General features: G+C 43.2%; 1 protein-coding gene across 1 annotated transcript; it reads left to right on the forward strand.

Annotated features, from left to right (window-relative positions):
* Nucleotides 1–408: 408 nt before the first annotated feature.
* LOC146305730 (uncharacterized) lies at nucleotides 409–7736 on the forward strand. Its single transcript, XM_084712614.1, has 3 exons — nucleotides 409–797; nucleotides 2841–6205; nucleotides 6784–7736. Exons 1-3 carry the CDS (start codon nucleotides 722–724, stop codon nucleotides 7006–7008), a joined length of 3666 nt encoding a protein of 1221 aa, XP_084568740.1. The 5' UTR covers nucleotides 409–721; the 3' UTR covers nucleotides 7009–7736.
* The last annotated feature ends 5712 nt before the right edge of the window (nucleotides 7737–13448 follow it).

Raw genomic sequence — 13448 nt, forward strand, 5'->3', positions numbered from 1 at the left:
ACTTATGAATCACCTGTTAGATTTCTTTTAGACATGTTTTTACATCTTAATTTGAGCCATGATTGTTATTTTCTTTTTGATGAATGATTAAAATGTGAATCTCTGTATTTGAATTGATTTTTAGGCTCTATCCAACGACTTTGACACCTAATTGTCATGTTTTATTGAAAGTTTATAGCTGCTGCGTTGAGTGTGTAAAGAGAAAATAAAGCTGCATGGGAGAAAGAGAAAGAGAGAACCAGGGAGGCTGTGTGTTACACGCCATTGAAATGCAAATATCATTGAAGAACAAGGAGTGGTTCTGTGTGTGTATGTGTGAGTGTGTATGGCGTGTGTGTGTGTGTATGGTGTGTGTTTGTATGTGTGCATGCAGCGGGGCAGCAGTGGGAGAGGAGGGGCGCAAATTGGACAAGTTTTTTGGGGGAGAAGAGACTTTAGAAAACAGCCACACACACGCACACACGGGCAGCTTCATATGACACGGCGCAGACCTGCGGATTTCCAAACACCTATGTGCTACTTTTTGGATTCCTGGCGCTATTTATACATTTAAAAGTGCTTTCAGACAATTTCCCTTTTATCCCAGGGCTTGCGGGATTTGCGCGACTTTTGAGCTGTAGATGCTTGGATGGTTTCAGGAGCGCTCCCAAGTGCGCAAAAACGTGCCTAGTGCCATTCAACCGACTGATGCCCCCCTTCTCTGTCTGACTCGCCGTGAATCATGTCACGCCGGAAGCAGAAGCGACCCCAGCATCTCGTTAACGCGGATCCGGGGGGCCCAAGGCTGCTATCACACGGTGAGAAAACATCTTTTACGAGCGTGCATGCGTTTTGGTCTTGAATTTCTTCGTGAAAGAGGGCAACTTTCACTCTCAGGGTCTTCAGATCTTAAAATAACTTAACAAAAAGCAAAAGCTTGGGTTCATACTTGCATGAACTGTGTATTTATTGAGTAGTCTCTCGTTTTTTTGTTGCCATCATCATAAGTTTATGTATGCATGGCCACATTCCAACAAACGCACCTGATTTAACAGACAAAAAAGTTTAGGGTCCAAGTTTGTCAACTAAAAGAAACCCCTCCTGCTTTGTCATTCAGCCCACTAAATGGAGGCCTTAGGCCCTTTGGTTGGGGCCAATAAACTTGTCCCTGTGCAGTGAATAGAGCAGGATTAACTAACATACATCTGTGGCCATTTTCATGTGCTGTTCCATCCTCCAGGAAGCCAACAGGCTGCTCCAGCGCTGACTGTTGGAGGTCTTTGATTAGTATAGAGCACTCTCTTATTTGTTAACAATAAGATGGCATGGGTGGGGGGAAGGGAAAGGCAGTGTTTTTGGTAAAGATTAATCTTCCACCCTTCTATTCTCTTCTTCTTTTGCTCTTCGTCCATGCTTGTGCACCCCTTCTTCCCCCATTTTCCACCTTCTCAATACTTCCCTCCCCTTTCTTTCTCCCCCTTTCTCGCCTTCCCAGACCTATTGACTGTATACCCTTACACACTTGGGGGGTAGGGGGGCTCAGATGGGTGAGAAAAAAAAGATTCAGAGGGGATAGAGAGATTGCTCTTGCACTTGTTCAGTGTTGCGGTGGATTATATCTTAAAGTGCACACATCCAAGCCTCTCTGCAGATAAGCTTCCACAAATGAAAGTTTAGCATGAGAGTTACTTTTGTATTTTTCCTGCACGTTCAGGTTTGTGTATAAGAAATTTCACAGAGGTACAGTCTTTCATTCCATCACTATATCTCTCCAGGAGGGAATAGTTAGTTTGTCTCTCCATTGTTGTTACCCTCCCCCCTTTCTTTTTTACTCTTTCTCACTCTGTGCTCAAGATTCTGAAAGAATTTGACCCCTGAACAGCAGAGGTCAGATTAGTTGACCAATCAGAGTGTCTGGACAGTGCCCAGAACCCTTAGCGTGGCCCGACCCTTGACCTCAACTGTGACGTAAGGGGGGAAGGGTGAATAGGGAGATGAAAGACGTAACTGCTGTAGGGAGGGGGTGGGTTAAGAGGGGTTATGGGTTGTCTTGGTGATGCCCATTGTCCTCTAAAATGTGTTACCATAGCAGCAAGGTGGTCTGTAAGCTTTTTTGTGTGTGCAAGATGTTTGAGGAGTTTTGCTCCGGAGAGCACAGATTGAGACAAGACATTACAAAGACTCATAGACTGTGGAGTTTCTTTCACTTGTTTATTTTTTTGTTTCGAGGCCATTTCTTGCTGGGCATTTCTTTGAAGTCGTAATAGGATCTTTTGGTATGCAAAATAATCTGTAAACAATAACTGGAAGCAATGAAATAAACACACTGTAACTGAAGCAAAAAGTTTAATGAATGTACATACCTGGATTCAAAAATCACAAAAAACTCTTTTAAAACAATTAAAATGTCTTTATTGTCATGCCATCGTCATGATGGTCCTTAAAACAGACAAACTTGTTTTTCGTCAGGGAGTCAAAAACCTGTCAACCCCTGATGAAGGCCTGTATGCCTTGTAGGCTTGTCAGGGAGTTTTTGTCTCCCTGATGAAGGCTTGAATGCCTAAATGCATCTAAGTTTGTTTGTTTAAAGGTCCAACATGTCCATGCCATGACAATAAAGACATTTCAATTGGTTTAAAAGAGAGTTTTTTGTGATTTTTGACTAAATGTGTATCCAAAGAACACCTCAAACAAACTCAATTTAAGTCCAGGAAGTGCCTCTACCCAAACATTTTTGATTAAATACCTGGATGTCTGGGCTGGAGATGGAGAAATGTCTAACAGTGCCCTTGCAAAGAAACAAACGTTACAACAAAAGAAAAAACAAAAGTAAGTTTTGATTTTCTTCTGTCAATCCTCAGATGACCACCTGGGCATGAAGTCACCGTCCACATCTCTTGGCTCAGAAGTGACCTCATCGGGATCCTCCTCCTCATCCCCCACGTCTCTGCAAGACTGCCAGCCGCCTCTGGCCCCTCGCCCATCCCCTGGTGGGCTCCACGCGCCCTCCTTGCCCAGCGAGAGCTCGCCTCCTCCTCACTGGCCCAGTCACATTGCCCCCTTCACCACCTCCCTCCCCAACACCCACTCTTCCCTCTCTCCAGACTTTCCCCACCCCTCGCTGTCGTCCCAGACCCACTCGCCTCCTCCCCTGGGTCAAACCTCAGGTTCCCACAGTCTGTCCCACCAAGGAAACTCTCATTCCACCATGACCTCCCCACCAATGGGCAGCTCAGCCACCACCACTACCTCCTCCTCCTCTTCCTCTTCCTCCTCCTCTTCTCAGTGTGTGCCACCTCACCGTGACAGCTCTAGTCCGAGTCAGCAGCAAGCCTCCAGCTCTCCAGGACAGCAGGGACAGGTGCAGGTGCCACCGACCCTGGCGGTGCTTCTTGAGGAGTTGAGGGTTTTACAGCAGAGGCAAATCCACCAGATGCAGATAACAGAGGAGATCTGTAGGCATGTGCTAAGGCTTGGAGGTGCTGTGTTTGGCCAAGATAATAATAATAGTACACAGGCAAGTGGTCCAGACAGCAACCAGAAGTCTACAGGAGCAGCATCTTCATCACCAACACACCCCTCCACTGCTACGCCAGTAACCACAGCCTCGTCACTTTTGACTAGCCTTCCATCTTCCCTCTTCCCCCAGCCATCCGTCTCCAAATCAGGTGCTTCACATGTGAATGGCAGCAGACCTCCATCCTCCTCTACCTCTTCCTCATTACCTTCCTCATCTATTTCATCCACTATCAGCTCTTCGGTTGCCTCCCTACACCCTCTGTCCTTGTCACTGGGCCTACCACCACGCTACCTCCATGAGAAATCATCCAACACCTCCTCATTTGGTCACAGCAATGGCATCAGTTTCCCGACTCCTCCCCTTCCTACCACCAGCCATTCACAGGATCTCCAGCCCAGCTCCTCTCTGGGATCTGCCTCCTCATCAGGGCGCCCTCAACATGTGTGCCGTTTCTGTGGGAAGGTGTTAAGCAGCGATTCATCCCTCCAGATCCATCTGAGGTCTCACACAGGAGAAAGGCCCTACCAGTGTCCTGTCTGCTTGAGCCGCTTTACAACCAGAGGGAACCTCAAAGCCCATTTCCTACGGCACAGAGAGCAGAATCCAGAGCTGTCACTCTCCCTGCTGCCTCCAGCACTGTCTGAACAAACACAGAGCAGCTCAGCTCCTGGCGCCATCCAGAGAAGGAGAAAACGGCGGGCTGATGATGACGAGTCATTTAATGGAGTGAAAGGAAGCATTCCCGGGATGACAGAGAACATGGCTTTAGGATTCCTGTCTGGGACATCCACTCGACCCTCGCCGTCCTCTCTACCTCTGCCCCCCTCGGTGGACATGGCATTGCTGTCCACAGCCCATTCACTGCTGCAGCTGAACAGAGCCTCAGCTGCAGCTGCTGCCAGTGCATCTAGCACTGCGCTGCCTTCCTCCTCTTCATCCTCGTCTTCCTCCTCGTCCGTGAGTAGCCAGTTCAAAGGAGCAAAGCAGCAGCGATTTGATGAAAACACACCTCCTCACTCTGCCCTCCATACAACCTCTCCATACTCTCAACTGGCTCACCTCCCCAAGATTCTCTTCCCTGGAGGTGCGTCCCCTCACCACCTTGCACTTCTCCGGCCCCCAGGCCACCCATCCACCTCTCACCTTTCTTCACCTCATCAGCTACCCTTCCCCTTCCCACCTTTCCCCAAACCATCAACCTCCTCCCCCTCTTCGTCCTCTCCCACCACCTCCACCCAGACCTCAGACACCTCCAAGTTGCAGCGCCTGGTACAGAAGCTTGAAAAGCAGCCACATGGAGGTGCATCTTCTTCCTCGTCTTCCTCCACCTCCTTACAACCCCCTGCTGAAGAAAATGGGGACACACATGGCCACGACCTGTCAACCACCTCCAGTGCCTATCGCAGGGAAATGCTGGCTGCTCTCGGCCTGAGCCCAAGTGTCAACGCTGCTGGAACAACCACCAGCCAGGGAGTCTCAGGTTCTGGCACTACATCTACCACAACTGCGCCTTCACTGCCCACTGCCCAGGCTGCTAATCAGTGTGGAGTCTGTCTGCGTGTCCTTAGTTGCCCCAGAGCTCTGCGTTTGCACCAGGCAACACATCTTGGAGAGCGCCCCTTCCCTTGTAAGCTGTGTGGTCGTTCTTTCTCCACAAAGGGCAGCCTTAGGGCCCACCTGGCCACTCACCGTGCAAGACCGGCCAACTCCCGTGCCTTGAACTCCTGCCCATTGTGCCCACGCAAGTTCACTAATGCCTTGGTTCTTCAGCATCATATTCGTTTGCATCTAGGAGGGCAAATACCACCTGATGAAGATATGCCTGCTGAAGATGGCGCAGAAACGCAGAACTTTGAAGATGGCGTGAATGACTCCATAGACTCCCCATCTAACGCCCAACAAATCCTTCCTCTGGCCTTAACAACAAACTCCAAGTCTTCAATGGATGCTCTCAACTCAGGGTCTAAGCAATCCACAGCTGCTGATGCCAGTTCTCTGAAGACAGATGAATCAGAAGGCTCAACACCCAGTGTTAGCCCACCCCTGACCCGTAATCCCCCCTTAGTGGGAGCTGAGGACCCCCTGCATCTGGGAGACAACACCCCAGCTGATGGTAGCCCCATGAACTCTGAGGAGGAGACCCATGCTGACCTGCGCAGCACCAGCCCTTTCAAAGCACCCTTAGCTAGTTCTCATTCAGCTGTAGTGAATGGAGATGCAGAGGCAGATGACACCCCTCTTTCGCTCTGTGTTTCGAAGCCTGGAGTAGAAAACGATATGCCGCGTAGAGTTATTAATAATGATGAACCCAGCCCTACAGACAAACCGACTACGAGTCCTGATTCTAACCCCAAACCCCCAGCTGCAAATCCATCACCTGCCCTCACCCCGCCTGCCAGCCCCAAAGCTATCCCTGAAGCAGAAGAGGCCTGTGGCAGTGTACAACAAGAGGCACAAGAGAGCAATGCTGCCCAAAGCAACGCCAAGAGTGAGACCACCACAACCAGAGAGCCTTTGCCAGAGCTGGATCCAGAGCCGGAGAAGGACACTCCAATGGAGGAGGATTACGGAGAGCCAGAAAAGCCCTCAGAGGATGCAGAGCCGTCTGTCCCAGCACCAGCACTGCACACCCAGCCCTCTCGCCCAGACAAACCCTACAACTGCTCCCAGTGTGGAAAAGCATATGCCAGCCGTAGTGGACTTAAGGTAAGGGTTGAGGATATTCTCATACATGTAATTTTTTAGCCCTGAAATGAGACCCTGCTACTTCCCAATAGTGACCTGTACACTAAATTAGATACGGTTGGTATTTGGTATCAATCAGTGTTTCTCAACCTGGGGATGGGCCCCCCTGAGGGGGGCGTGAAGCCACTGCAGGCGGGTGTGGATGACCAGGGGAGATATATTGAGCAAAACAATGTTAAATGAATATGATTTACGTAGGGATAATAAACATACAAAGTGTGCTGATGCTGTCATGCTGACATTTATTTTACAATATTCAATTTGAATCCTTTTATATCAGTTGCTTCCCCTGTAATTGTTAATTATTAACTAAAAAATGTGCAGTGGGGAGGCATGAACTGTTTTTTTTGCTTCTGAATGGGGGCCTGCCAGAAAAAGTGTGGGAACCACTCGTATAGGTAAAGTTCAGGTATCATTATCAAAATCAGAAAGGTAAAATGGTATTTGAATATCTCTAGTCAAAAGTTAATTATTGTGATTTTATTACTTGATGTTGTTCTGGAGAAAACTTATATTGTGTTGTGTCCATGTTATGACAGGGCCATATGAAAACTCACCCTGGAGTGCTGACCAATACCCCCTCTAAGGCTCAAACCAATGACAATGACATAATGGAGGATCGCAGTTCACATTCAGCCAATAACAACAACCCGGGACAACAGGAAGAAAAGCAGGGAGTGGCCGATAAAGGTGACAGCACAGATCCTCTGCCAATCAGTGTTGTTAATAGCGTGGCGGATGAGCCTATGGACACTACTGTGTAGAAGACTTAGTATTGTTAAATGGCTGCAGTCAGTCTTTAAAGGGTCCTGACAAGGGAATGTATTTTTTTAATAGAATGACATTTGTTTTCTAGAGTTATCCATTCTAATTCATGTTTACCTTTTGTATTAGACATATAGATCTAGTTTCTATTGTAGTTACATTGTAGTAACATTACAAGAGCTTTGTGAATGTAGTATTTTAGCTATGTATTTTTGTATTTCAAAGACCACAGTGAGGCCTTATCGTACACACGTCATAGCATTGTCACAATGAGAATTAATTGTTTGCGCTTTTTTTGCTGACACCTGTTTCAGCACATACTGTATAAGCTGATTTGAATGAGAGGACAGTCCAGAATTTTTACAAGAAGAACTCCATACCAAAACAGGCCAAATTAGTAATGGCCAATGTTTGTACATATGAGCTGCGGTTACATTTTATGCCTTTTCTCTTTTTTTGTTACTTTCTTCTTTCCTTTTTGAATGCCATGCTGCTGTAAGCATGTTTCTGATGTGCTGAGTTGCACTGTGAGTTGCACTGTGTCCTGTGCTGCCGAAACATCAACTTGAAGGGTAATTCCGGTATTTTTCAACCCTATATTTCCATGTTTTGTGTCTAAGTGATTAATGGGGACAAGAATTTTTGAAGGAAGATACTATTTTCACCCAGGTTGGAATAACCAATATGACTATTTGCACTGGGATGCATATACCTGAGCATGGAAGAGACAAACTGTAGTCAACCTTGTCTTGTACTGAGTGTGTAAATAGCCAGTGTGTCTATTTCCACCTGTATGGCATAGAAAAAAACATTATCTTCCTTTCTTGCAACTGAAAACTGAAAATAATAATAAACCTGTAAATAACAAGTACCACTGACATGTAATTTCACACCACGCTCAAACACCAATCTCCCACTGGAAAGCCCTTCTTTTAACCCATTCATTCACCACAAGCTCTTATCAAGAGTGACTTTGTCGCTCTTTCGTACTAAAATAAGGGGCCAGGTGTGATTAGCCAAATAGCTGTTGTCTCCCTGTTTATACCCGGGTACAAATAGGCACTCAGATTTTTGAAACTGGTCCAGTATTGAACAAGAGTGCTCAAACATAATCCCTCTGGGCAACTGTGTACATCAAAGCATGTCCACTAAAAGTGCTTGTTGTTGTCACTGACAGGCTCAGATTGTTATTCCAAGTGTCCAACATCATTGTAGACGGGATTTTTTTTCAAGAGTAAGATACGTTTTGTTTGACCACAAATAAATGTTGGCAAATTAACCATATTCAATTTGTGGAAACAGTAATTTTATCATAAAATATACTTTATTTTAAACTTGACATAAAAAAAAATAAAACTCACCAAGAATGTCTTGGCTTGTATTTCAACCGCTCAAACAATTACCAGCTCAAAACAACCACTTCCAGTGGACAAATTTTCAGGGATGGGTATTGTTAGGAATTTGTACTACTTACTGATACTCTTATTGATACTACTCATCATAATTTGGTGCAAGAAATAAAGACATGACATGACAAGATGTAAAAAGATTGAGCCATTAACTAAGTTGAATTTCCTGAATTATTGCATTTAGGTGAATTTTTTATCACATTTAGACACATGAGCCAACACTGTTGAACATTTTGTCCTGTGAGCTGTTGATGTAATGTTACATAAATAGCATTATTGTTTGTCAGTATTTCTGTACTGACCAGTCAGGAACCAATACAGGTTTAGAACCAGTTATTGATACCCATCCCTACTTAGTTTGATGGTGCACAGTTGCCCATTAGGATTATGTTGTAGCATAGTTTTGTGCAGTACAGTACGGTATTTCCTATTTAGACACAAAACATGGGAAATAAGGTCCAGGTTGAAAAATACCCTAAGTTACCTTTTAATTAAACATGTTAGAAATGACGATAACCATGATGATGTTGATAATAATAATGATGACGATGATTGTGTTAGATTATCAGTACTTTCGTGAGACAGTCCTTGTACTTATAGCTGTAAACTTTGCTAGCAGCCTTATTCATATTGATGATTGTAAACGCTCCTCCTTGTTGTTCTCCACGTTCAAATCAACAACAAGGATGAGCCCTGTCCGTTATACGTCTCCCTCCTCCTTTATCTTTCCTTTCTCCTTCCCCCACCTTCCCCCTGCTCTCCTCTCCTCTCTCAAAGCACTTGAGAGTTTTCTGCTCCTGCAGAAATTGTCACTGCATTCCTGCTTAGCCCAGTTTAGTATTTGTATGCTTTGCTTTACCCCTTTGTAACCCCCCCCTTTTTTTGTAGCAATGACCAAGTATGTTCCCATGCTTCCCATGTGATGTATAAAAGATAAATAAAACAATGTGAAGAGGAGACTTGTGTGGTTTTTTTTCCATCTGTGTTCCCTGTGAATTCATCTATCTGTTTAAGTATTCTGTTTGCATGACTCTTATTCCGCTGTTGGTCAGTTTTCACTTGTTTGTTCCAGCTCTCAGTGTGTCTGGATTCGGGGGTCCTTTGTCTGGGACGCTGTCTCCTAATTCTGCCTTTTTTTTTGCCCTCAGTGTCTTTTAATATGTTTCAGTTCCCCACTACTGTGTGTGTGTGTGTGTGTGTGTATGTATGTGTGAAAAGGATAATCAGAGCCTGTATGAGTGTGATTGAGGGTGCAGCTGTAGAGGCCACCACCTCCCTCCCTCCACCCCCCTCCTGCCTTGCCCTCCCTCTCTCTCTGTGTCATACGCTCTTTCATACACACTCTCTTTCATTTTCTCTTTCATTTCTCTCCCTCACTCTTTCTGCTCTCACCCGCTGTACCCCCCCCCCCCCCTCCTCTTCCCACCCCATGTAATGAGCTGACACACAGGAAGCTCTAATCCTCACACAATGCCACCCCTCTTCCCCCCAGAGTGACTGGGAGTGGGACAGGGGGCAACAGGGACCAACCTGGCCCAGCTGTCCCCCAAAATGGCCGCTTTTAATCCCTCCAGTTTTTTAGCCTACAGGGGCTCCCGAAACCATGACAACCGGTAACCAAGGGAAAGAATGCTCAGGGCAGGGAGCGGGACAAAAGGACTGAAAGGAGCCATGTGTGAGAAGTTTGTCCACATGCGTTCGTGGGCGACAAGGGACGTGTCTCAATCAAAAAAAGAGGAAAGAAAGAGAAGTCATTTTCATAGTTTTCAAGAAAGATACAGGGAGGCGGAGGTGAATTCAGAAGTCCACAGGTGTGATGCTGATGGTTGCTTTAAGGCTTTAATCATATGTAACACATTTATCCCTCATCATCAATGAGCTTTAATCAACTCTCTGTGGACATCAATCATCTTCAGCAGCAGGGAGTTTGAGCAGTTTGATGAGGTGTTAAAGGTCGTGTAATGTGCATATTTAGCCTACAATTAAAAAAGAATCAACACCCATTTGGAAGACAAAGAAGTCGCTTTTCCCACCTCAGGCCTTTAATTAAGGTGATTTTGGTAATTACAGCTGCCATTCAGCTACAATGTGACTCCATCCCAAGACCAGTTAAAAAAGTGTTACACGTTTTTTATTTGTTTTTAAAACAAAAGCAGTAAAACAGAAACTGGCTAAACAGATTGATTGATCAGCTGATATTAATGGTGATATTGGTGTACTGGCATACATGTTGTCTGATATTTTTTTTACAGAACAGAATGTAGATTATTTTGATTTTTAAAATTTAAAAAAGGCAAACAGTTCATGATAATATTGTAAAACATAGCTGGAATCTACTTTTCAATATTGCTGATGCCTTTATGCTATTTTATTGGGATTTTATTTTGTTGTCATTTTCTTGGATTCTGCAGATGTAGTACTTTGTAACTACTTTCTATGTGTATATAAATGAAAAATCATTGACAGTTTTTACTGTACATTAACTAACACATAAAAACATCCTTATAGCTGTGTACAGCACTTAAATTGTGTTATAAACTCATTATGAAATGTTTGTACACTGCTTAAAAAAATGTATAGTGCTACAGATATTTGACATTTTGTTGCAGGAGTGTTTTTAAAACATCTTCTATTTTCAATTCACCAAACTATACAGTGCCTGACAAACCACTGAGAGTTATTTTTGCACAGAAAATCTGAACTGAGAGTAGACAGTAGTTCCTCCATATACTTTCTAAACTCTTGTGAGTTTTAAAAGGACACACACACATCTCAACACAGAATATCAATCCTCTGAGGGACTTTAAAGTTCCGCCTTTTTCTCTACTTCTTGATGCTAATAGTATTTTTGTTGTTGTTGTTTAAATTAGTGTATCTGTGTGTGTGATGGCTGCCTTGTTTGACTCGTGTATAACTTGTTGTCAGGTCTCGCTTGTAAAAGATTTCTTGAGTAAATAAAACTTCGTGTTGGATCCAATTGAAACATTTTGTAGGGATGTTATATCATCCATAATGATTTAAGTAAAAGCCAGCTGAAGTCAGAATAAACTCCACTGGGCAGATGCACTGTAATCCCACAAGAGGGAGCTCTTGTCCATAGTTTGATTTGACAGCACAGACTTTACTAGTTGTTTTTCTGTCATGTAGAGACAGACTAAACTTTGAAAAGCACATTACAGAGAGACTGATAAATGCAGACTACTGTCACATCAGTGGAGCATCAGTCTGAAGACAACAACCATTCATACATACAGTCTATGAATCACTGATCAGACTTGCATGGTGTCTTTGGCACCCAACAATGATTTACAGCTCCATAATAGAGGAGACTGGGGACAGTTTAAGATGATTACATATACCATACTGTTCAGAATATTTATTTGAAAGGAAGAAGCCAGATGTGGACAGCTGAAACACAATCAAAGGATGCTTGTAACATGTTAAAAATACATAAAATTTCACAAATAAATTTTTGCTGTCTGTCTTAATGATCAAAGTATTCTGAAAATATGAATTGTTTTACAACAGTTTTATGGTATTATTTATTTGTACTATAATATTCTAATAACAAATAAAAGTTACTGAGTTTTGTATGTTTATTCAAGGAACATTGGCCTAGCTTGAGTTAATGTGCCGTGTCTGCGAGACAGAAAGAATTGCACAATTTGCAGCGTAACAAACGTTTATAAAGCATATACATATACTAAACTGCAAACTGATTTTTGTGAGCTATACATTGTTTATGCAGAAATTAAAAAAAACTTAGAGGTGGAAAAAGTACACACATTCTTTACTCAAGTGGAAATACAGATACTGGTGCAGAAAAGGATTGTGGCAAAAGTAGAACTTCAACTTCTTTACTCAAGTAAAAGTGAAAAAGCACAGGCTCTGAAATGAGCTCAAAGTATAAAATTAAAGTTGCCCTCTGAAGAGCATCTCTACCAGCTGTTTCTTTCTCCATGATCGAGTCTCCCTCTCTTTTTAGTTTCATCTTGACTGTCCTGCCTGAGATGCACCGATGGAAACATCAAGGAATCATCTTTGTGTTATTGTTCCATTCATTTAGGCTGAAATTAATCTTGATAAGACACAAGATAAGATCAAACTTTACTAAACCTGAAGGAAATTCTTGTGCCACATTGCTCCAAAATTACAGTAGAATAAGAAGAATAACAACAATAGAGCAACAAATATGTGAAATATAAAGTGTATAAGGAGTAAATAGAAAAGAACAGTGCTTAATAGAATGACAATAGATTTAAGATAAGTTAAGTACAAAAGTACCAAAATAATAAAAGCAGTAGTGATCGTTGTATTTAAAGTAATATTAGCAAAAAAAAGTTAAAATTGCACCAGATAATCAATGCAAAGATAGCACATGATATATTGTACATGAAACATGACATTGAACATAATAGAAACCTGATATATCACATTACAACATCACATTGAACATAATATTGCCATAATAATGAAAAATAATATTGATGTTGACAGCAATGCTGAACATAATATTAATATTGTTAATGTTTGGAAGGCATGTACGATGATGCAAAATAAAAATAATCAGTAATTCCCCTCAAAGGCATTAAATCTAAAGTAACAAGCTTGTTTTGAAAATGTCATAAAAATCAATGCTCTTTACAAACTACAATATATTAATATAATATCCCTACACTCATGGCCTTGATGTTATTTTCAGTGTAACACTTATCAGAGGAGTACAGGTAACAGTTTACTTCCTCTGATGGTGATGACACCGGTTTGATGTGCTGATAATCTAATTAAAACTTTTAATTCCTCAGTGAAATTTACTCAGGAGACACAATGAGAGGCAATTAAACTCCCCCCTCCTCCTTCCTGTGCCAGACTCGTTTCCTTGGTAGTGAAGCGAGTACAAAACGCGTCTGCTGCGTTTGAGGTCTCGACACGGGATGAGAAAGCAGAAGCACTCTCCTATATAAAAGCCACGAGTCTATCACATAGTCAAGCGGAGGAGGAGGAGGAGGAGGAGGAAGACGCAGGCTTCT

This window comes from Lutjanus erythropterus, chromosome 23 (genome assembly GCF_056507025.1).
Source record: "Lutjanus erythropterus isolate fLutEry1 chromosome 23, fLutEry1.hap2, whole genome shotgun sequence".
Lineage (NCBI taxonomy): Eukaryota > Metazoa > Chordata > Actinopteri > Lutjaniformes > Lutjanidae > Lutjanus > Lutjanus erythropterus.

Excerpts from the sequence above, each read along its gene's own strand:
- LOC146305730 (XM_084712614.1), top strand. The coding sequence starts at position 722 with ATGTCACGCCGGAAGCAGAAGCGACCCCAGCATCTCGTTAACGCGGAT. Across the intron at positions 798-2,840 it reads CCCAAGGCTGCTATCACACG|ATGACCACCTGGGCATGAAG; the intron begins GTGAGAAAACAT and ends GTCAATCCTCAG. Across the intron at positions 6,206-6,783 it reads CCAGCCGTAGTGGACTTAAG|GGCCATATGAAAACTCACCC; the intron begins GTAAGGGTTGAG and ends ATGTTATGACAG.